We start from the raw sequence: 24403 nt of genomic DNA on the forward strand, positions 1-24403 counted from the left end.
TAAGAAACACACTTAACTGGCTTCTGATGTAAATTTCAGGAAATGCTTCTGTTCAGAAGGAAGAGGGACCTTAAAAACATAAGCAGAGAGGTCACTAAGGGTGTGTGTGTGTGTGTGTGTGTGTGTGTAGTTTTTGTTGTTTACATTTGCAAATACGACCTTTCTGAATTATGTCACTCCTTAGCATCTCATGTGCATAGTGGATAATGTAACACTCTGACAGTTTTGGGCTGATTCAAATCCCAGACAAGTCTTATTTTATTCAGTCTCCAATGAGGAGAAAAAGCACAACGCCCGCCCCCCCCCCAAACCCTGCACAGCTGAGGCACCAGGGAGCCACTGAGGTCAGGCTCAAAGCGCACTAGTCGTGAGTCAGCTCCTTCCAATCCTTCAGAAGTGCTGGGTTTCACTGTGCGAGCATCAACTCGCTCTAGCTCCTTCCAGGGAAGAATGTTCCACAACATCCCTGGGTAACTTGTTCTGAGGTTGCCCAACCATTCTGACTAGGAAGTACCTTGAGACAGGCGTACCTGGCTGGGTTGTTGCACCACACGTCTCTCCCTTGGAATTCTTTTCTAACGAGAGAGAAACCTTTTGCCAAAAATGCCCTGCCCTACATCAATCCTCCCATCTGTCACCCTGGAGGTACGAGGCCGAATGACCCGCCTTTCAGCTGGGACATTGGGGACCAGAGGCGGCATCATCCTGGTCACCCTTCAAAGGCTGGTAGATCTGATCTGTGAGGCTCAGTTAAACCATAGCGAACTGTGCATCACCTGCACGTTTCCAAGCATCTCGCGCAGGACAGTTTGCCAGCCACTGGAGCTGCAGGTTACCTTCTGCAGATTGCCAGCTGCACATTCCACCGTAAGGCACCGAAATGCTTTCGAAATGGCCTTGCTTGGGGATTAACCCACAACCGCTCAAGATGCATTTAGTGCAGTTTTAACCTCCCCGCCTTCACACACACAAGGCCTTGCCTGCGGACCCTGAGGCTGGCAGCTGCTGCTTTTTGCGGCAAAAGCCAACAGCTGGAAGGAAGGAGCTGCAGTGGCTTCCTGGCATCTGCACCTTGCGTGCCGGCTGCTCTCTTCAAAACAAATTGCTGTTACGGCTCTGGCTGAACCTTTACGATCCGTTTTCCTGCTTTCTTCTGCCTGGGATGGCGTTTCGCCTGCGGGCCTCACCTGAACTTTACAGGCTCGCTTTTCCGCCTCCGTTAATATTTATAGTGGCAGAATAAATGCCACACTGGTTTATATTTTTAGAAGGGTCACCTAGAACTGGAGGGGAGGGGTACAGAGGACAGAAGGGAAACAATAATTTCTCCAAAGGGTGCAAGAAAAGCAGGCAAAGTGGTCCTTGGGGAAGAGGGTGGCAACTAGGCTTGCTGTTAAATGCCTCTTTATAATGTGCACTTAAAAAAAAAAATGCAAATAGCAGCTGTTGTGGAGCGAGCAGAGGGGCTGTTAATTAAAGGCAAACTGTAAGAAGCCAAATGGTGAAATGAGAAAGGAAAAACGATCTATATCAAGAAGGAATTAAACAGAATGCCAGAGCATTGCAAGCAGATGACCAGGGGTTTGGAGCATGGAAAAGCCAATGTATTTGGGGGTTTTTTAGTTTTAGAAAAATAATAATACCTCCCAACTGGAACACTGAAGTTGCAAGGATGTAATTTTATGTCTCATAAATGCATCAATTTATTTCTGTAGATAATTAAATGATGTGCATTGCCAGATCTTTAAACTGTTTTATGATGCAATGTTAAATGTAGTTTGATATTTTGTTTTTAAGGAGAGAAAATGGTGACTGGCGGGGCGGGAAGGTTTATTAAAATTATGCTTGGCAAGGAGTAAGTGAGCTTCCCACTCGCATCCTATTAGACTAGATTGCAGTAAGTTTGGCAGCAGATTCAGGGCAGGCAACAGGAAGTAGTGCTTCTTCACATAACCCACAGTTCCATGTTTGCACCCTGCCCCCAAGCAGCACCAGCAGCAGCAGCAGCACTTACTGGCTGGGCTAGATTTCAGAGCTGACTGTTCTCATTTCCAGCATTTATGCCTCCACCTTTCTAACAAATATTCAACGCAACTCAACTGCACGGAAGTGGAGAGGCCTGCACGTGGGTATCGGGCAGGATGGCGAAACAGAGCCTGCATGTTCAGAGGCAGTCTACCTTTGAAAAAACAACCGCTGGGGCCAAGTGATGGCAGAGTGCTGTTGCCTTCATGCCCTGACCCAGACTTCCTGGGAGCATTTGGCTGGCCACTGCGAAAAGTTAGGTGGGCAAAATGAACCACGCCCTCAATCTAACCCAGCAGTGCTCTTAATGTGTTTTTAAATCAGCCCATGCACTTCCACAATATACGTTCTACCTCAGAAAGGGGGAAGCAAAACAGGTCTTCATTTGAGCTCGTTGAATTTTTTTGAAAAGTGTTTTGAATGCCAGGGGTCCATGGCCGCCTCTGAACATGTGCAGAGTTTATTTAGTGAAAGCAGGTGTAGTACAAACTTGGGAATATAACCAGTATATGTTTTAAGTTTGGCCATGAACTGAGGGGCTGCAAGCCTCATATCTGCAATGTCAGAGTTATCTCTCACTTGAACTACTGCAATGCACTCTATGTGGGGCTACCTTTGAAGGTGACCTGGAAACTACAACTAATCCAGAATGCGGCAGCTAGACTGGTGACTAGGAGCGGCCACCGAGACCATATAACACCGGTCCTGAAAGACTCCCAGTATGTTTCCGAGCACAATTCAAAGTGTCGGTGCTGACCTTTCAAGCCCTAAACGGCCTCGGTCCAGTATAACTGAAGGAGCGCCTCCACCTCCATCGTTCTGCCTGGACACTGAGGTCCAGCATCGAGGGCCTTCTGGCGGTTCCCTCGCCGCAAGAAGCCAAGTTAGAAGGAACCAGGCAGAGGGCCTTCTCAGTAGTGGCACCCGCCCTGTGGAACGCCCTCCCACCAGATGTCAAAGAGAAAAACAACTACCAGACTTTTAGAAGACATCTGAAGGCAGTCCTGTTTAGAAAAGCTTTTAATGTTTAATAGGTTATTGTATTTTAGCCGTATTTTAGCCACATAGACTGGCTGGAGAAACCCAGCCAGATGAGCGGGGTATAAATAATAAATTATAATGATATTGTTGTTGTTGTTATGAACAGTGGTCTGCCCTACAGAGCTCTTGGAATGATAGCCAAGGATTAAATGATGAGGCTCTTTAAAACAGAAGGTCGCAGTAGGCGATCTGAGCAGGCACCCTAGCATTTGATCAAACCACCAGCTTTCCCACCTCGCTCCCCGTTGGCAGTGCTCAAAAAAGTCTGTCCTCCAGAAGTGAGCTCACTTTTTACCTTGATAAAAGTGTAGAGTTGGGATGCCAAACTTCAGACGAAAATTGTGAAAAATTCTTCCCATACCTCCCTTTGGCAAAATTCTCTGGGGAAATGATTTCTGTATTAGGTCACCCAAGAGGAAGGCGAACAAAAGAGGTTCTTTTAGAGGTGAATTGACTGATGTCATCCTGCCCGCGTGTGCCTGTTTGTGAATGAGAGAGACAGGGAGAAAAGCTATTTCTGCAGAATCCACTTGCGTGGAGAGACTCATCACAATCTCTTAAAACAGCCATTACTTGCCTCATGTGCTCCATAAATTTCAGCCTGCAACGCCCCTCAGGTAGCAGCAAGTATGTCTTTCAAAACATCCAGAGAGCACCAGGTTGGGAATGCCTGTCTGAGATCCAGCAAAGAGGCCTCTTTCAATTCTTGCCTCCTGAGTGCCGAGTCTGGATACCAGAGGCATGGAGGGAACCTGTCCCATGGCTATGGAAGGCTGACAACAGGCCCAACTCAGGGCCCAAGCACCTGTCCTTTTGGTGGCCTTTTCAGAAGTGATGCTAAGATCACGCTCACTGACTCTTCGAGAGGGTTTTGTAAGAAAGATGATTTTGAACCAACCCTAAGCTCTATCCAATCAATAGTACAAGGCCCACCTTGGGGGTCTGCATTCCTCTGATGGGTGGGGCAGAGCAACGGACATGACTCTTACCTTTGTACAGGTAAGAGTCAGGGGAGCTACGCTAAAGCAGAGGCTTCCACCATCACAGCACAAGGCAAGTGTTTTTCTCTATCTTCTTTCCAGGCAAAGCAAAGGGGCATCGTCTCAGTTCAAGGACCCATCGCAGCCAGGCAAAAGCACTTGAGGAGGGCCAAGGACATAGCCAGGATTCTTGTTAGGAGGGGCAGGCTTTTGGTGAGGGAGCCAGAACCTCAGATTTCTATTGATTTGAATAGTGTTACCTCGGGTTAAGGACGCAGGTGGGGCTGTGGCCTATAGAGCGAGATGAACGCCGCAACCCCAGAGTCAGCCATGACTGGACCTAATGGTCAGGGGTTCCTTTACCTTTGGTTAAGAACTTAATTCATTCCAGAGGTCCGTTCTTAACCTGAAACTGTTCTTAACCTGAGGTACCACTTTAGCTAATGGGGCCTGCCGCCAGTGGCGTAGCGTGGGGGGTGCAGGGGGGGCCGGCCGCACCGGGCGCAACATCTGGGGGGGGGGCGCTCGCACTCGCAGCTCTCTGCCCCTACCTGGCTCACTCACTCTCTCTCACTGCAGTGCTGGCTGTGCGAATTCGATCCAGGTCGTCGCCCACTGTGGAGGGTGCCACGCATGCGGTGCGGAGAGAGAGCGAGGGACTATCTGGGGGAGGGACAGTGCAGCGGCCGCCCAGCACAGCGCTGAGCGTGGGAGAGAACCACACCAGACCAGACCAGGCAGCAGCAAGAAGAAGCTGGCAGCGGCGGCAGGTTAGGGGGCGTAAATTACTTGTCTTGCCCCAGGTTAGGGGGCGCAAATTTGGCAGCGGCGGCAGGTTAGGGGGCGTAAATTACTTGTCTTGCCCCGGGTTAGGGGGCGCAAATTACTTGCCTTGCCCCGGGTTAGGGGGCGCAAATTACTTGCCTTGCCCCGGGTGCTGACAACCCACGCTACGCCACTGCCTCCCGCTGCCGCCGCATGATTTCTGTTCTCATCCTGAAGCAAAGTTCTTAACCCGAGGTAATATTTCTGGGTTAGCGGAGTCTGTAACCTGAAGCGTCTGTAACCCGAGGTACCACTGTATTGATTTTGACTGATTTAAGGGGGGGCAGCTGCCCCCCTTGGCTATGCCGCTCTGGGAGGGGTGTGGTCTCAGAGATGTCCTGAGGGCCAGGCAGAGAGTTCTGGAGGGCACATTTGGCCCCCAGGCTGGAAGTTCCCAAATCCTGACAGCAAGAAAATCGAAAGATTAGCTACAAAATAATTTCAAATACATTGTACCCAGGCTCAATTCAAGGTATTAGTATTAGTGCGCCTGATTATCAAATCATTTGTTGTTGTTTTTATATTTATTTATACCCTTCCTTTTACCCTGATGCCACTCAAGGTGCTTTACAGATAAAACCAAAAATTGCTAAAAACATAGAAAAACAAACATAAAAAATAGAACACACACAGATCTATCTATCTATCTATCTATCTATCTATCTATCTATCTATCTATCTATCTATCATCTATCTATCTATCTATCTATCTATCTATCTATCATCTATGCTATTTTTCTGGAAAAAGCGGTGCCAGAACTCACCATGGACCCTGAGAGCTGCTGGAACTAAGCTCTGGCGAGTTCCAGCTCAAAAAAAGTCATATATATAAATAGAGAGAGAGAGAGTTTCTATAGCCCCTTTCATCCAAGAATCACAGGGCGGTTTACAATATAAAAACACCGTAACAAACGTAAGCAATGCCCCCACTTATTTTATACACATATAAAAGATCTATTAAAACCATACAGATAATTACAGCACATCATCAGCCTTCTCATTAAAAGCAGTCAGTTCCCCAAAGCCTGTTGGAATAAGGTCTTCACCTGCTGGCAGAACAGCAGGGAGGGAACCAGTCTGGGTTCCCTAGGCAGGGAGTTCCAGTGTTGTGTCTCTGGGAGCAGCTGGCGATCATCTTCCTACCTACCTTGGTTTTAAGTTCTTCTTGAGGTGCCCTTGGTGAGTGTGGTCTGCAGATCAACCGCACATAGCAGAGCCTTCTTGGTGGCCGCACCCCAGTTATGGAACTGCCTCTTTGTGGAGATCTGGCTGCCCTCCACGTTGCTTTCGTTAAATGCACACTTTTTCAATGCAGACCTTTGAACAGAAAAGGAAAGTCTGCTGTATCTGTTTACTGTGCTAGTAATACAGCATATTTCAAATATTGAGATTGACCTTGGGCCAGTCAGCACCTGTCTGCCTTAACTACCTCACAAGGTTGCTATCGCGGGGGTTGGGGGCGGGGAGAAGCAGGAATGCCACCTTAAGCTCCTAATAGAAAAAAGTGCACTTCTCGATGCAGATGCGTAAATAAAGAAACAATATCTTTAAGGAGGCCTTGCAAGGCTCAAACTCAATGCTGATGGCCGCAAACAATGGGCTGAGGTGCTGCGCTGTCATGGAACATCAACAAATATTCCAACCATTCAGGCTGAATGGTGGGAACTGAAGAATCAATATAATTGGGGGAAACCTCATAGGCTGAGGAACAGAAGGGCCTGTGTGTCATTCTGAAAAAGAGCCTCAACTGGCCAGGAAACTTTGGAATCTGGGTCAGAGGGGCTACAAAAATTGGGGAGGGGCCCCTAGAGTCCACATACCGCTTTGCAGTAACCAGGCAAATGCTTGCATGCTGATCTTTACAGGGCTAGCCAGTGGCGTGGCGTGGGTTGTCTGCACCCAGGGCAAGGCAAGTAATTTGTGCCCCCTAACCCATGGATTTGGGACGCAGGTGGCGCTGTGGGTTAAAGCCTCAGCGCCTAGGACTTGCCGATCGAAAGGTCGGTGGTTCGAATCCCTGCGGCGGGGTGCGCTCCCGCTGCTCGGTCCCAGCGCCTGCCAACCTAGCAGTTCGAAAGCACCTCCGGGTGCAAGTAGATAAATAGGGACCGCTTACCAGCGGGAAGGTAAACGGCGTTTCCGTGTGCGGCTCTGGCTCGCCAGAGCAGCGATGTCACGCTGGCCACGTGAACCGGAAGTGTCTCCGGATAGCGCTGGCCCCTGGCCTCTTGAGTGAGATGGGCGCACAACCCCAGAGTCTGTCAAGACTGGCCCGTACGGGCAGGGGTACCTTTACCTTTACCTTTAACCCATGGATTTTAGTAGGGGCAGAGAGCTGCGAGTGCGAGCGCACCCCCCCAGATGTTGCGCCCGGTGCGGCCGGCCCCCCTGCACTCCCCACGCTACGCCACTGGGGCCAGCAATACCGCATGCCTCACAACGATTTGCTACATTATTTTGGCCATCCTTGTGGCACGATCCTGTAAATTAGGTCCCAGTTATCATACAGCATGGGATGCGGGTGGTGCTGTGGGTTAAACCACAGAGCCTAGGACTTGCCGATCAGAAGGTCGGTAGTTCGAATCCCCGCAACGGGGTGAGCTCCCGTTGCTCGGTCCCTGCCCCTGCCAACCTAGCAGTTCGAAAGCACGCCTGTGCAAGTAGATAAATAGGTACCGCTCCGGCGGGAAGGTAAACGGCGTTTCCGTGTGCTGCTCTGCTTCGCCAGAAGCGGCTTAGTCATGCTGGCCACATGACCCGGAAGCTGTACGCCGGCTCCCTCGGCCAGTAAAGCAAGATGAGCGTCGCAACCCCAGAGTCGGCCACAACTGGACCTAATGGTCAGGGGTCCCTTTACCTTTATCCTACAGCATGAAGGATTCTTTAAACAAATATATCATATGGATTTTGATGTGGCTGTTCAGTGTGTATCCAGGGAGCACCTGAGCATCGCCATCCATAAGGAAGCTCTGCCTTTCCTTACTACCTCCTGGGAGCAGAGGAGCCTGGCATGGAGGGGGGAGCTAACTTTCCAGGGGACCCCCGGGTCGAGGGTGAGTCCCGGGCCGGGGTGCGCCGGAGCCATGGAGTGCGCCCGCCCTCGCCAGGCCGCCAGGGAATGCGATCAGAGCCGAGTGGGGCGCAAGGGGCCCCAGGGACCCTTTGCGCCGCGCCCCGTCGGGCAGGAAACCGGATCAGGCCTGCGCCTGCGCCTCCTGCATCCCTCTGTCCCGGGCCGGAGAGCAGCGCGGGAGCGAGGCGAGAGGCGCGCGGCCGGCTGGGGGGGCGTGGCTCGCGTGACGTCAGCATGGGCATGAATGAACAGGGCGAGAACTTTCCCACCGGCTCCCATTGAGCTTTCCGGAGCTGCGGAGGCGACACGGCTTCTGCCCAGGCGCTTCCTCGACGGCGGCAGCGAAGCGAGCAGCCAGCCAGCCAGGCAGGAAGGCGCTGCTCCGGGCACAGCATGGGCAGCCTCCGTGGGGCCGGCGCCCCTCTCCTCGTCCCCTTCTTCCTCCTGCTCCAGGCGGCGCTCCGGGGCGCCCAGACCCGCGAAGGTGAGAAGCTCCCCCTCCCGGCCCGGGACTCTCCTTCTCTCGCTCCCCCGACGCCGCGCTCCCACCAGCCGGCTTGAGAGCCGCGCCGGGGAAGGGGAAACGAGCACGGCTGCCTGCCCTTCCCGGACCCCGAGACGGAGCGGGACAGACTGCCTCTTGGGGGCTGGCGGGCTGGGGGTCGCTTCTGCTCACCGGCATGGCAAAAAAAGGAAAAGTTTTTTCTCGCTTTGGCGAACTCCGGTGCCCCCTGCCCTTCCCAAAGTCGGTGCGTAGACGGCGCGGGTCTTTCTGTGCGCGTATTTTAAACTCCAGGTGCGGATTTAAATCTCCAGCGAGGGACGGGCAAGAAGAAGAGGGGCGCGTCCGTTTGGGGGGGGAGCGAAGCGAGGGGGCGTTTGGAGAAGCGACGAGGCCGCCGCTGGGTTTCAGAGCGGCGCGGGGAAAAGAAACGTTTCGCGCCGCACAAAGCTAATGGATGGATTTCCTTACCAAAGGGGCTGTGTGGACCCGGCACCTTGTGGTAATGGAGGAGCGTAGGTCTAGCAAAGCAGAACCTCCCGGTTCGAAAGCAGTCTATCTGCAAGTTCTCCGTGCTGGGAAACTAGCAGTGGGAAAGGGTCTGTTGTGTCTTTATGTCCTGTTTGGGGGTTTTCTACCTGGCTGTCCTGCTCGGGAACAGGAAACTGGGTGAGGTGATCCTTGGATCGGTCTTTATCCGTTTGAGGAATGGGGCGCTGGCCCCTCTTTCCTCCACGGGTTCGAACGCCGTAAGCAGAATGCGGCCTTTGGGGTCTTGAATAGCTCCTTAAACAGGCGCAGATTGTTGCAGGACATTTTTTAAAATTCCTGAGTTGGATCAATAGATAGATCTTCTTTTTTTTAAAGAGTTCCGACTTATTCCTTGGCGTGTTAGGTATTAGCTTTGGGAAGGTGCTTATTTCTGACTTGGGAAATCAAGTAAGTGCACATGGATGGACAGGGAAGAGGCTTGTGTCTGAAGAAGAGTTCTGTGGAACGCAGAAGTTTGCATATGCCTCTGCTCCAGGCCTTTGGACTCTACTATTGTACTGCCCACTGGCTAGAAGGCAGGAGAGCGAGGTTCTGATCCTGGGCCCTGCTGGTAACATTCTGGGAAATGGGGTGATTCACACACCTTGCTTACACAACTGAACCTCCACTGCTCTGGCAGGGATGGTTCATGCCAGGTTGGGCAAGGGAGGGAAATATTCTGGTTGCCACAAGAGAAGGGTGGGTCAGGGAGGGGCGCTGAATCAACACCAGGAGATTGATCACCCACAATCTCCATTTTTTTTTCAGGGTGGTGTGGGAAGCAGGGGCAGATTTCCTCTTAGAGAGAGATTTGGGGTTGTGTCTATGGGAGGCCATTTCCATTTCCTTTACTCTGATTTCTGCCGTACTGGAAATTAGGCGAGAGCTTGGTGTCTTCACGGTCTCCGTGAACAGGATCTCAGCAGCTGGAGCCATTGCTCCAACTCTCTTATGCAGTCGGTAACTCTGAACTTGGCACCCTTTTGAGCAGAATCTGGGAATTCAGGAATATTTGAGCCTGGGACTATACATTTTTGATATTTGGAACTTCAGGTTTCAAGGGGCTAATCATTTCCAGATTATCCCCTTAAAACCTGAAGTTTCAAGGGGCTAATCTGGAACCTGGTGCTGGTGTGTTCCTGAAGGTCCTTGAATTGTGTTGGACCAGTCTTTGGGCCTATCCTGCACTTGACCCAGCACCACAGTGGGGGGCAAGTCAGCAGCAAAATTCCTTCCAGGTTAAGCCCTTCCGTGGAACAAGCCCAGACTTGCCCCCAGGTGTGTACTTTTTCTGCCTGAAAGCCAGGGTTTAAATATTTGGCCCCAGGGGATCACCCCAGAGCATATTTTCAGTGGTACGTCTTGTCTCTGGAATGTGTGGAGCCCTGTTAGTCCTTGGAGCATGTGCAGAAGGCTTTTGCTAATCTCTCTAGTCACTACAACCTGATCTGGTATTGTGGGGTTGAGCTACGGGGAAGCCATGGGGTTAACTGCCCCTAATCTGGTGCTCTCCTGCTGGCATGCGCTACAACTCCCAGCAGAACGGATGGGATCTGGAGGGCACCAGATGAGGGAAGGCTGCCCTGAGAAGCAAGAAGGGCTTCTGGGGCAGGGCTGGGGATGAACCTGTGGCTGTCTGGATACTGGTGGCCAGTGGTGAGGGATTGTGGGAGTTGTAGTCCAGGTACACGTGGCAGGGCACAGCAGGATCCCCAGCTTTGGCTTATATGACCAACCATTCCGGTCCTGGTCTTTGGATATATGTCACCCCTTTTCATGAAGGGACCACACAATTTTTGCTCTCCTTCCTAAACTGTTCTTCCCAGGGAAGGGTCATAGCTCAGTGGCTTGCAGAAGGCCCTGGGTTCCTGGCAGCATCTCCAGCTAGGGCTGAGCAAGAGTCCCGGCCTGAAACCCTAGGGGGCCATTGTCAGTGTAGACAACACTGAGCGAGATGGACCAGAATTACAGCCTCCTTTAAGGTAGCTTCCTGTGTTTTCTACAAACTCTTGTGTTTATCACCTGTTCCCCTTTTGAAAGACCTGGCAGCCTGCACTACCTTTCTTCACACCTGGGCAGAGCGAAGTGGGAGGAAGCAGCAACAGTGATAATTAGAGCAGAACTCTGGAGAATGTAGCACAGGGTACTTTTAAGTCCCCCAAATGCAACGTTCAGAACCAGAGTGGGTGGGAGCTGTGAAGAGTTTGGATTTGATATCCTGCTTTATCACTACCCTAAGGAGTCTCAATAGGGACGCAGGTGGTGCTGTGGGTTAAACCACTGAGCCTAGGGCTTGCCGATCAGAAGGTCGGCGGTTCGATTCCCTGCCACGGGGTGAGCTCCTGTTGCTCGCTCCTTGCTCCTGCCAACCTAGCAGTTCAAAAGCACATCAAAGTGCAAGTAGATAAATAGGTACCTCCGGTGGGAAGGAAAACGGTGTTTCTGTACGCTGCTCTGGTTCGCCAGAAGCAGCTTAGTCATTCTGGCCACATGATCCGGAAGCTGTACGCTGGCTCCCTCGGCCAATAAAGCGAGATGAGCGCCGCAACCCCAGAGTCGTCCGTGACTGGACCTAATAGTCAGGGGTCCCTTTACCTTTAAGGAGTCTCAAAGTGGCTCATGTCATGGAGCACTCCCTGTTTACTGGACAGATCCCTCCTAGACTCCCTCCCTGGAGTTATTAGAGTCCAGCTGGCCATCAATGGGGAACCCAGGCAGAATCCCTGGGGAGATGGAGAAGGGGAGCAGTTCCATTTGGCTTGGGCAGGGAGCACTTTGGAGCTTCTGCACAAGGTATTTTCCATGCTCCCTGGTGGACCTGCTCTTTAGTAAATGGTAAGAAGCCCCCCAGGGACGCAGGTGGCGCTGTGGGTTAAAGCCTCAGCGCCTAGGACTTGCCGATCGAAAGGTCGGCGGTTCGAATCCCTGTGGCGGGGTGCGCTCCCGCTGCTCGGTCCCAGCGCCTGCCAACCTAGCAGTTCGAAAGCACCTCCGGGTGCAAGTAGATAAATAGGGACCGCTTACCAGCGGGAAGGTAAACGGCGTTTCCGTGTGCGGCTCTGGCTCGCCAGAGCAGCGATGTCACGCTGGCCACGTGACCCGGAAGTGTCTCCGGACAGCGCTGGCCCCTGGCCTCTTGAGTGAGATGGGCGCACAACCCCAGAGTCTGTCAAGACTGGCCCGTACGGGCAGGGGTACCTTTACCTTTTACCTTTAAGAAGCCCCCCACCCAGCTGGAACATCTAAAAAGGAAGTACAGCATAACATGGCATGGGGTTGATGGGTGTGCGTGCAGGGGAGGGGGGAAATTGAATGGCATATGGCTTCAAAACCCAGCAGCATGTTTGGTCAACTACTTGGAGCCACATTTTTCCCATTCGGGCCCTGCTGGTTGGTACAGTGGAACCTTGGTTTTTGAACTTACCAGTAATCTGTTCCAGAAGACCGTTTGGCTTCCAAAAAGTTTGAAAACCGAGGATCCGTGGGCTGGCTGCAGAGTCATTGGGGGAAAATGAAAAACACAGCTCAGAAGCCATTTGGCGTCTGGAAATCATTCAAAAACCGGAACGGTTACGTCAGGGGTTTTGACGTTCGGGAGCCGAAGCGTTCCAAAACAGAGGCGTTTGGGAGCCAACTGTTTGACTGTCCTTGCAAAAACAGCTTGGGAGACTCACTTGAAGTGTCCCCAGAAAAGAAGGCCTGCTGTGTCCACTCCCAAACTCAGCCGCTGACGAGGAAGAAGAGGAGAAGCCAGAGTTGGCATAAGCAGCCAGCAGCCCCCATCCAGCCACTTTGAGACGGAAGCATTGCTGACCAGAGAAATGTGGATTATGGGTTTTGAGACACAGTCGCTCCAAGCCTTTAGCCTCAAAGGCGGCAGTAGCGCTGGCTTTGCGCTCTTTTTCTTTCTTTTTTTCGCACATTCATCAGCTTCTTTTGAAAAAGCCACTGGAGGGGGGGGAGCGTCTGGTGGCGCGGAGAGGCGCTAGTGGTGCTGGAGTGAGTCAGGTTCCCCATGGGAAGGGGGTGGGTGGTGGTCCTGCCTCTTCCAAACCTGAAGAGCCCACTGGCTTGCAGGAGAAGACAGGAATGTTAATGAAGAGGCTGGATGGCCGCCTGGGCTCTCTAATTACGCCAGGGAGGGAGCCTAGCAGGGATATGTCCAGTAAACAGTTCCTCTCCAGCCCTGGGCTGCTGTGTAGCCGTCTCTTGTCAGTCTCTGGAGCTGGGAGGGGGGGCAGCCAACCCTTGTAAGTTCAGGCTTCCAAAGCAGCGGCCTGAGACACACTGCGTTCTTTTTCTCCCAAGATGCTTAAAAGTAATTGGCCTTGAATGCAAAGGGTTAATTAAATCTGGTTGCAGCTCCCAGCTTGGAACTGATGGGGAGGGGATGTGTAAATTTTCGCTTCTCTTTTTTGTGCTGCTAAACTGAAACAGCAAAATTTCACCCTTATCCAGAACATTTTCTTCGGAGCCACTGGACTGCGCGCTCTCATTACCGCACTAGGACCACGGGAAGCCGCTTTAGACAGAGTCAGACACTTGATCCGTCTCGCTTGGTATTGTCTGCACTGGCTGGCAGAGGTTTCCTTCCTTCCTGGGACTCAGTAGGGTAGCCTTCCCTCTGCCACTAAGCTCTGTCCTTTCCAAAACAATTGGTTTGGGCCTGCAGCAACCCCCTGACTTACTGTTACTGTAGGAAATTCAGTACCTCCTCTCTGCTCCATCAGCACTTTCTCAAAAGCAAGAGGTGCTGGAGGTGACGTCCACCTGGGGCATCTTTTGCCCTTAAACCTTCCTTGCAGAGCCCCAATGTGCAGGTGCGGTTTGTGGCTCTGGGGAGTCGGGCAAACGCACTTTGTGCATGCCCAGAGAAACGTTGGCATCTTCGCGACTTGAATCCTGGCAGCCCCAGAGTTCCCCCCTTGCAGTCTTAGTGGTACCATGTAGTTGGCGCTGGGTTTTTAAAGGGGCAATTGGGAGGCAATTGAGGTGTAAGAGTTTTCAGTGCTTTCTGTGCTTACTGTGTTAAGTCCAGTCTGACTGGCGGTCAGTGCCAATGGGAGCCATGGACAAAAACAGCAGGAGGGCACCAGCTTGGACAATGCTGTTCTTGCAGATCACGTTGTAATCTTTGGCTTTGGGCTCTGTGTGGATCCTGTTGCGCTCCTGACTAGCAGATTCCTGTGTACCACTTGGTCATGGATCCTCTGTCATGTATAGAATTGTGGGGCGGTTTTTCTCTCCCTCCCTTCTTCCCCATTTCCATGTGGCTAAAATACAGGCAGTCAAAAAAAAAAAAAACCAAATCCACATACTGGGGAGGGAGGGGAGAGCAAAGTTTAAAATTAACTCTGGAAGTTGGTGGGAAAGAAAAGCTGTTCCAGATGCTGCCTGCCTATTTATTTATTTATTTTTATTTGAAGTGAAGAGTCCCGGGAAACCATGCAGGATGACAGGCAGGGCAGTTGGGGTGGGGGTTGCTTGTGGGGGGAGGGAAGAGAGCATTCTTTAGCAATAAATCAAAATAGCTGAATAGGTTCCGATTAGGGAAGGGAAGGGTCGCTGTTTTTTCCTGCTTTAAGGGGGCTGGGAAAGGAGAGGCAGTGCGGTATAGCGGTTGGAGGGCTGGATCAGGGCTGGGACCCCAAGTTACCCTGCAAGGTGGTTGTGAGGATAAATTGGGTGGTGGGTCTGTGTACATCGCTTTGAGCTGGTTGGAGGAAGGGATAGCTATAAATGTCCTAAATAAATACGTTGTATGTGGTTATTAGTCCTTGGGGCTTTTAAATAAATAAAGTAAGTTTCAGTCTGATTTGAAGGCAGCGTACACTGAATGCCAGTTCCTGGGGGACAAAGAGGGAAGGGAGAGTCGCTTTCATGCCTCGGTTGTGAGTTTCCCAGAAGCGTCTCTTTGGCCACAGGATGCCGGACTAAATGGGTCCAGCAAAGCTGGCTGTGGGTAGACAAGTATTAGAAGCCTCCATTTTCCAAAGGCCTGCGATAGCTTGGAAAAACATGAGACTCTTAATCTCAGGGTCATGAGTTCGAGTCGGGCTGAAGTTTCCTGCATTGCAGGGGGTTGGACTAGATGACCCTCGTGGTCCCTTCCAACTCTGTGGTTCTATGACCTGGTGCCTAAGGCAAGGGTGGGTTGTGGTGCTCAGTGTTTGCTGGGTGCAGGACGGGCCTTTTGACCCTGGAGGGTTGCATTCTGGTGGAGTGGCCGAAGGATCTTCAGGAGCCCCCCCCCCAAAAAAAACCCTTTAGCCTGCCATGCAATGCGAGGGATACCCTGCAACCCACAGCCCTGCTCCTTGGCTTGAGGGCAGCGCAAGGAGGCAAATCCCCACCATATCAGCCCTGCAGTCAGTGCAGCAGTGCCAGTCCTGGATAGCTCGGTTGGTTAGAGCATGGTGCTGCTAACGCCAAGGTAGCAGGTTTGATCCCTCTGCTTATTCCTGCATTGCAGGGGGTTGGACTAGATGGTCCTTGAGGTCCCTTCTATGCTGTGGTTGCTCAAGTCAGGGAAAGCCGGGAACTGCAGTTTTGGGTGCTTCCTGGGAGACTCAGCTCCAGCTCTTTGCTGCCGCAGATTCCTGGGGATAGATGCTTAGACTGGTTGCTCCTCCCTTTACTGCTGGTCCAAAGTCCGAGAATCAAACTGAGTGTCCGTGAGAGCAGTGGCGTAGCGTGGGGGGTGCAGGGGGGCCGGGCGCAACATCTGGGGGTTAGGGTTAGGGGGCGCAAATCCACGGGTTAGGGGGCGCAAATTACTTGCCTTGCCCCGGGTGCTGACAACCCACGCTACGCCACTGCGTGAGAGAAGGGAAGGAAGGGCAAGAGTCCAGGGCAAAAAGAGGCAGGCAGCTCCACCCATCTCTCCCTCTCGGAGATGCACCAGGCTAGTTTTCCATGCTGGGATATGACATTAATGAGAGGTTTAGAGCTCTGGCAACCAAACCGAAGCAGCCCATCCAAAGACTGCATCTGGAAGAGATTTGTGGGGGGAAAGAATCTCTGGAGAGCGGCAGGCGCACGAAACCCCAAAAGGCTGGCAGGGTTTCTGTCTGCGGAGAGACAAGCAAAGGGCCCTTGCAGAGAGGAGGGCCAGGTAGAGCCGATTGGGGGGGGGGGCATAATTCAGTAGATACAGCACCTGCTTTGTATGCGGAAATTCCCAGGCTGAGTCCTAGTTAGAAGGATTGCAGGCTGGAAAGGACCCTAGAGAGCTGCTGCCAGAGTAGACAGCACTGGGCCAGAGTTCGTGAAAAAGGCAGCTTTGGAAGGACGGGGCACATCTGCTTTGCTTGCAGAAGGTTCCTTGGTCCAGTCCCTGTGAAAGGGTTTTGGAAAACAGGAGCCAGGATAGCTGCTGCCGGTCAGAGCAGACCATCCTGAGCTATGTACAGCGGCAATCTGACTTGCGATTGCAAAAGCTTCCTGAGTGCATGTTTGTTGCTTCAGCAGAATCCCCCCCCCCCCGAAAAAAAACCCACCAGGCCCTATTTTGGCTTCTGCAGGCCCCTTCCTCCAGCTGAACATATTTGTGAAGACTTGGGGCTTTTGTTCAGTTGCAGGTGAAATACGGTTTCTGGACTGTGCCCAGGGACTGCTCTCTGGAGATGCCTTTTCCGCCTGGCCTTGGCCAGACTGGCCTTCCAATCACTGGGGGCCACCCACCTCCCTCCCTTTCTCTTGGGAGCTCTTTGCCCTTCTGTCACAGGGCCCCCACCCTGTTCCCAAACAACCAGCCTCTGCTTTACAGCCTGAGCCGGTTACTCAGCACCTTTCTCCCCGTCAACGGGGGAAATATAGAGGCAAACCAAAGAAGGAGCTTGACTACGAGATAAGAGTGAGATTATAGGGCTTCCGGATGTCCGAGGGCAGCTTCCTGCCAGCAGACCTGGCTCACAAAACTCTTGCCCAAGGAGGCACGACCGGTGGCTATCAGGGTTTAAGAGAGCAGCGTGTGGCAACTGTCTCCATCTTTCTGCCCTGCAAAGGAGGCAGGAGCAGAGCCAGTGCCTTGGGCAGGGGCACAGGCAGGCAGCTGAAGCAGAGAAGTCAACAAGATTTCCCATCCACGGAGACGTGAAGCATGCAGAGAGATAACAGGCACCCTCCTCTGAGCAGCACTTTTTCGACTTGCAGGAGACTTTGGGATTACTTCCCCCTGCCCAGTGCTCTCCAAAGCACTCAGTTGGAGAATTACAAATCTCCTATCTTTCTCTAATCAAAGAGTTAAGGTGATACCTGCTTGGGAGGGGCGGCTTCTGTTGATCTAGGGAGATGGCAGGATTTCATTTTATTTTAAGCGTTGCACAATGGTGGATTTAGACTGGACACAAAAGCATTTATCTGAATGCCGTGAAAAGCATGCTAGTATTAAAGACAATTAACCGGGGGGAGCGGGGAGCTGTTTTGCAACCCAAAACCAAAGGAAAGAGAAATAATAAATATATTATGTGTTTGCTGCAGGTAGAGGAGAATTAAGTGGCATTTATGGCCTGTTTTCTCACAGGCGCAATAATTTGATTAGTGTAACAAGCATGGCTGCAATAAAAACATGCTTTAAAACTAAGTGGATGTAAGCCCACCAAACTGAGCACGGCAGAGAGACCCACGCGTATCTGCCTCTGCAATGCGTGTAGTTTTCTGAACTGAAAATGAAGGAAAGCACCTGCCTTGTACCAGATGGACGCATGACGTATCTTCTCAATCAGCTCCCAAAAGGAAGAGGTTGACTCTCTCCTTGCAGCCACAGGGCAGGGCAGCGAAACCCCCTTCCCTCCTTCCCCTTAGTCAGGGACAAGGTGCTGTTTTCTGGCCAACGGGGCTGCACGAGCACTTCAGATGTAGCCCCAGTGCCGGATTTACATATAAGCTAAACAAGCTATAGCTTAGGGCCCCACTTTCTTGGGGGCCCCCCAAATTTTTTTTCCCAAGTGAATTTTTATTGTTTTCCTTACATATTCTTTTCCAACAAATTGTAATAGCACCATACATTCCCTTTGACTCTGCCGAGTCGCGACCCCCCTCCCTCCCCACAACTGGTATATTTATCCTCTTTCCATCACGCACATCATTCTCATATTAGTACTATTATACATTGGAGGTATTATGTCAATCCTGCTAGTGTCTTGACCTCTTTACAATTCTTCTTTAAATATTCAATAAATTTACTCCAGTTATTTTGGTATCTTTGATCTCCTTGTTCCCGGATCCTCCCTGACAGTTTGGCAAGTTCTGCATATTCTGTCAACTTCGCCTGCCACTCCTGAATAGTTGGTATATCTTGTACTTTCCATCTTTGGGCCAGAAGGGTCCTCGCGGCAGCTGTAGCATACATGAACAAATTTTGATCTTCTATTTTAATTTCTGTTCCTATTAAGCCTAATAGAGACGCTTCCGGTCTTTTGAGGAAAGTATATCTAAATATTTTTTTGAGTTCATTATAAATTGATTCCCAATTTTTTTTTACCTTATCGCAGGTCCACCACATATGGAAATAGTCCCCATCTTCCTTTTTACATTTCCACCATTTTTTTTCTTTTTTCCTATACATTTAGGAATGTATAGGGCCCCACTTTCTTGGGGGCCCAAAAAAATTTAAACAGAAAAAACCCTGGATGTACATTTCCAAAATATAAGGTAAAAAACAAAATAAAACCTACACACAGCAACAGTGTTTTGTGTTGTGTAGGCTCCTATGATGCAAGTAATGGGCCCCGCCTGCTAGCCTGCTCCCTAAAACATCACTGGTTTGCTTATTTCTGTATATAGGGTGCCTATGTTCTGCAAGGACTGGTTGCATGGCAACATGTGCAAATGGCTTTAGATACCTATTAGGTCCGTAAATGACCACAAAGCATATATTCAACACAAAAAACAGTGACAATTTGTTGTTGACAAAGGACAGCTGGACATAGAAAGGGCCCCATTACCTTCAGTAGCTTAGGGCCTCATCGAACCTAAATCCGGCCCTGTGTAGCACTAGTGGTGAAATGGCTGTGTGAACTACGCCACTGATCTTATTTTGGGAGCTGGGAGGGTGCAGGCTGCAGGGCCCTTCCCACAAGAGCAGTAGGTGCATCCAACAGCTCAATGTTGTCCAAAGGCACGCTTTTAGCATCCATCTGTGCTGGACCATCTCCTGCCCACTTCCCAGCCCGCTTAAACTCAGGCTAGGAGCCCTGTTGGGTGGCTGGCTTAGCTGTTCAAGTTGGGACACCACAGCCACAACCAGGAGATTAAGAAACCCCTTTGTGTTACTCAACTTGACTCAGGCTCCTTAAGCGCCCTGCGGCAAAGCTGGCCTGCTGACACTGCAGAGAGTTATGTGCACCTGGGCCTGATCTGGGTAACGAGGCAGGGCAAACCCCCCCCCCCCAAAGAAGGGCAGGGACTCCCAAGCTGGCTGCGAGAAAGGAGCTCTTTGCTGCTCCAGATTCACCAAGTGCCTGGGGTTCCACACCATGGTCTCCTAAGCATTACAGTGGTACCTCGGGTTAAGAACTTAATTCGTTCCGGAGGTCCGTTCTTAACCTGAAACTGTTCTTAACCTGAAGCACCACTTTAGCTAATGGGGCCTCCTGCTACCGCTGCACCGCCGGAGCACGATTTCTGTTCTCATCCTAAAGCAAAGTTCTTAACCCGAGGTAATATTTCTGGGTTAGCGGAGTCTGTAACCTGAAGCATATATAACCTGAGGTACCACTGTATTGGGAAAGGGTTTTTTTTTTTGTGGGCTTAGACTTTAAAGACATGGCCAGTGGTATTAAATAACAGCGTCCCTGAGCATGGGCAGAGTTGCTCCTGTCACCACTGAACATCCACAGCTAGGACTTAGAGGCAGGGTTTTCACCAGTGTAAGTTGGGAGCAGCTTGGTTCTCTGAGCCCTGGAGGGGGAAAACTACCTGCCCCTCTCCTTCCATCTCTCTTCCTTTTTTTTTAAAAAAATATATATTTATTAGGTTTTACAGAAAAGAAAAGAAAATACATAACCACCACAAAAATTTTAAAAAAGTAAAAAGAGGTAAAACATAATCAAAGATACACATAAAACAGATCAAAACATTAGAATACAGAATACAGTAAAGAAAAGTTCCACCCAACCAAATACTAAACATAAAAACTCCAACTTTTAAAATCATACTTAATTAACTTCCTTTCTTGACTTCCTCACGCCTCCCTTTTTTGTGTTCCTCTTTACCCAATCCGATACAGCAAATCCTTACCCTCTTTCAAATCTCATTTCTAATTATTAAGTTCATTCTATTATGTCACCAATCTTTCCTCCTTATACTTAAGCACCTTTAAAATATTATTTACTTTCGACATAATATAACTTTAGTCTTTCCTCCTTTTCTGTTACCTTTTGCATACTTTTTAAAGCTATATCACTAATGCTATATTATTTCCAAATCCAACATTATTTTAACATTCATAAACTTTGCAGTCTTTCTGCAAATAATCTTTAAACTTCTTCCAGTCCTCTTCCACTGATTCTTCTCCCATCTCTCTTCCTTCTACTTCTTCATAGCTTAATGTGGCAGGGACTTCATAAACCTCACAAGCTCCAGCTGTTCATTGCGTAGTTTGTGATGCCACAACCAGGGATGTTTATACCCCTCCCAAACTCTAATTTTATAGGATCCAACAACAAAAATTGGGGGGGGGGAGGAGTTGGTCATGTCTCCCTTGAGAGCATGAAGCTATCTGTGAGGTTGAGAGTCCTCCATGCGATAACCGTCTTTTCCTTCCTATCCCTTTTCTCCTTAGTTGTCGTACTGGACTTTGCCAAGGCACAAGGGGATCTGGGCTGGCTCACCAATCCCTACGGCGCGGGGGTAAGTCTTGTCAGGTTTCTCCTGCTTTAAGGAAACTGCTTTGTGCAAGCAATTTCCCTGCAAAACGCAAGAGTACGCTGCCCTTTGAATGGTACCCACCCCTGTCCTTAAGATGCCTGATGGTGAGAACATCCACATGTCCAATGGATTTGTTCACAGGGCAGTGGGTTGCTAGTGGAACTGAAGCTTGGGCGCTGCTGATTACCTCACATTATAAAAGGAGGAGGAAACAGGGGTAGGCGTCTTGGGAGAAATAAACGGCAGGTATAATGACTTGGGAAATGTAGATTGAATTCTTACATCTGCTTCAGATGCTCCTTTCAAAGCAGAGGCAATATGAGCATGGAAGGAAGAGAAGAATTCCTAAGCAAACTTTGCGTTAAAAAAAACACACACCCAAGAATATTTACTTGGGATTAACATGAGTGGCTTTTAAAGATTTACTTTTATTTAGTTATTCATTAAATTTCTATCCCTCCTTCCCATAGGAGCCCAGGACAGCAAACAGGATTTTAAAAATAAATAAATGAATGAATGAATAAAAGCCATCTAATATCCTCATAGCTAAACAATTTCAAGGTTGCCAGAAACAGTATATATTTGAGCCATCGAACACTTGGGTGAATCAAAACATTTCAAATGCCTATCTTGATGTTAGTGAGAGAGGCAGGGGCACCTCACTAGAGAGGACCTTTCATAAATGAGGAGCTGCTACCAAGAAGGCCCTGTAAAGGCTCCTTGATAGTGGGCAAAGGCCATCTCTGAGTATCTGATGCTTGGAACAGTCAGTAGGGGAAATCTGTGGCCTTCGTGTCTGACTTCCCAGGACAGCAGATTAGCCATAGTTGAAAATGAAGGCGTTACATTTGCATGGCACTTGAACCACAAGTAGTCTCTGCTTGAACCTATTGTTTCAAAATCGTTTTTTTGTGGTGTGCTGCTGTTTCCAGTGGCTGTCACTGCCACAGATTATTACTTGTGCAAGAAGAAACATTTCCTCTAACGGCAGCCATTTTCTCTTCCCACCCCCAGTGGGATCTTCTCCAGAACGTCATGAACGAGTCCCTCATCTACATCTACTCGGTCTGCAACGTGATGGAAGGGGAGCAGGACAACTGGCTGAGGACCAACTGGATCTACCGCGGCGAAGCTCAGCGCATCTTCGTTGAGCTCAAGTTCACCGTCCGAGACTGCAATAGCTTCCCCAGCGCCACCGGCACATGCAAGGAGACCTTCAACCTCTTCTACGCAGAGTCAGACGTGGATTACGGCATCAACTTCCAGAAGCGCCAGTTCCGCAAGATCGACACCATTGCCCCGGACGAGATCACGGTGCGGGAGGACTTTGAGACGCGCAACGTCAAGATCAACATGGAAGTGCGCTCGGTGGGTCCCCTCACCCGAAAGGGCTTCTACTTGGCCTTCCAGGACATTGGGGCTTGTGTGGCCCTCCTGTCTGTCCGGATCTATTACAAGAAATGCCCCAAAGTCTTCCGCAACATGGCGAGCTTCCCCGAGACCATTGCTGGCGCTGACTCGCAGGCCTTGGCGAAGGTGTCGGGCGAGTGCGTCAAGGATGCCTTGGCCAACGAGGACCTGTTCATGCATTGCAACTCGGACGGGGAGTGGCTGGTGCCCATTGGCGAATGCCGCTGCCGCGAGGGCTACGAAAAGGACGGGGATAGCTGCAGAGGTAACTAGGCTTTGCTTCTTGTTTTACTCCTGCGTCACTGAACTTCCCAGGCGGCATTAGGACAAATGCCGTAAGTAAGAGCCCAGTGAAGGGAACGGAGGGTACAATTGATGTCACAATGCCCCTACTTCATCCTAGTCACCCAAAGCCCACCTGAACAAAAATGGCGCTTCCATAAAGTGTCCAGGGCATGCTCTATGACTTCTACAGATGTGAGGCAGCTGTTGCTGCTGTTCCTTGTTGCCCTCAAGTTGCTGTTTCTCTTTGCCCTTAAGTTGAGAACTTGACTTCCGGGGGGGGGGGGGCATAGTCAGCATAGCACCCACAAGGACTCTGCCCCTTACGCTCCCAGTCTTTCCAGCTATCTGACTCTGGTCAGGTGCAAACAGGCAGGTTCCACTCTGAGAAGTGCTGGATCTGTCAGGTACCAGCGGTTTCTCTCTACTGGGGCCCATGGAAATGTCAGACTTCTAATCCTTTGTCAACTCACATGAGAGCCCCAGGAAATGTGTCTTCAAGTTTCTTATAGGATGGGCTGGCTGTTCTCTTTTTCTTTCATGCCCCCACTTCAAATCTGCCTTAGCAAGCCACAGGAGTGGGGAGACGACTAACAGGAAGCCAACCCATAATGTTCCTTTTTCTCTGCAGTTCTGTCTTGTCCTGCTGCATGGTCCCAGCAGATTATTACTATTTCTCAGCCAAAGCGTTAATGTTGCTTGTTAAGTATTTCACTGCTGCTACCCCTTGGTCCATTTGTTTGGTGAAGTTTGATATTGACAAAGGCTGAAGATAAGTATTCTACACTTCTCCAGTCTCCAGTCTAGCCAGAAATGTTATGCATTCAGCATTTCTTGCCGTGTGTATGAGAGAGAGAGAAAGAGACCCCCCTTCCCCACCCCCTCAGCCCCTGATCCTAAAAGATCTCTCAATTCCAAGTTCTGGAATAGTGGCCTTTGTGCATCAGGACTTTCTCTGTTAGGCAAAGAACCTAGGAAGCTACCTAATGGCAAGTCAGATCCTTGGACCATCCATCTCTCTCAGTACTGCTGTAGCCCCTGCACTGCCCTTCTGTTTTGGGGGATTCAAAATGTGGAGAGAATCGGTTAACAGGGGAGAGTGGATCAGTAGAGAATCAAGTGGCCTCGCAAGTCAGCTCATGTCAAAGCTCATGTACATCTTGTATATAGAAGTTTCCAGGGTTGATTCCATTTTACCAAACTCCTTTTTTATACTGCCATATAGAGGAAGTGAGAGCAGCAGCCAAGTCCCCTCCACTCACACCTGTCTTGCTCTTCTGTTCCCCACCAATCCAACTGAGTGAGCCCCCTTCTTGGAAGGTGGGGAGTCGTGGGGGGCGGCAGGAGGCGGCAGCCGCCAAGAGGCTTTGCTTCAGGAATGTGCCTGGGTTTTGCAAAGAGAGAGGGAGAAGGAGATAAGAAACCTTGAAGGTTATGGAGTAATGCAGGCATCTTGCGCAAGCATTCTCTCTCCCCCATATACACTATCAGGCTCACCTGATAGAGGCTGTTATCTCACTTCCCTCCTGCATGATATCGGAGGCCAAAGGGGGAGCCAAAACATGGGGAAGGGAGCTGCTGGCTGCTCAGTTTCTTCAGATGCCCTCTCTCCAACGTCAACGAGAAGGAATTCAATTTTTCGATGGAGTGGACAGACTCCATGACTGGAGAGAGCAATGTACCCCTCGGGGGAGACATGGCTGAACAAGCCTGCATTTAAAGGGGGTGCGATTTTACCTTCTTACTCATTTTTAGACACACATGGGGTGCAGTGGGGCTCAGAGAGGTGCTAAAGAGCAACTAATCTCCATTGAGAGTGATGCTGCTTGGCCTCTGGAGATTCAGAGATAGTTTTCTTGCTGC

General features: G+C 50.4%; 1 protein-coding gene across 2 annotated transcripts in view; it reads left to right on the forward strand.

Annotated features, from left to right (window-relative positions):
* The first annotated feature begins 8103 nt into the window (after positions 1-8103).
* EPHA2 (EPH receptor A2) overlaps positions 8104-24403 on the forward strand; it is a 35558-nt gene continuing 19258 nt past the window's right edge. The window contains exons 1-3 of one of the 2 annotated variants that reach the window (XM_083750165.1): positions 8104-8428; positions 20763-20830; positions 21863-22523. In XM_083750165.1, coding sequence (XP_083606291.1) covers positions 8338-8428; positions 20763-20830; positions 21863-22523 — 820 coding nt within the window. In that variant the 5' untranslated portion in view covers positions 8104-8337. The remainder of the gene's footprint in view (positions 8429-20762; positions 20831-21862; positions 22524-24403) is intronic. The other variant, XM_083750166.1, reaches the window with a different exon arrangement.

The sequence above is a fragment of the Podarcis gaigeae genome (assembly GCF_964106915.1).
Source record: "Podarcis gaigeae genome assembly, chromosome: 8".
Classification (NCBI taxonomy): domain Eukaryota; kingdom Metazoa; phylum Chordata; class Lepidosauria; order Squamata; family Lacertidae; genus Podarcis; species Podarcis gaigeae.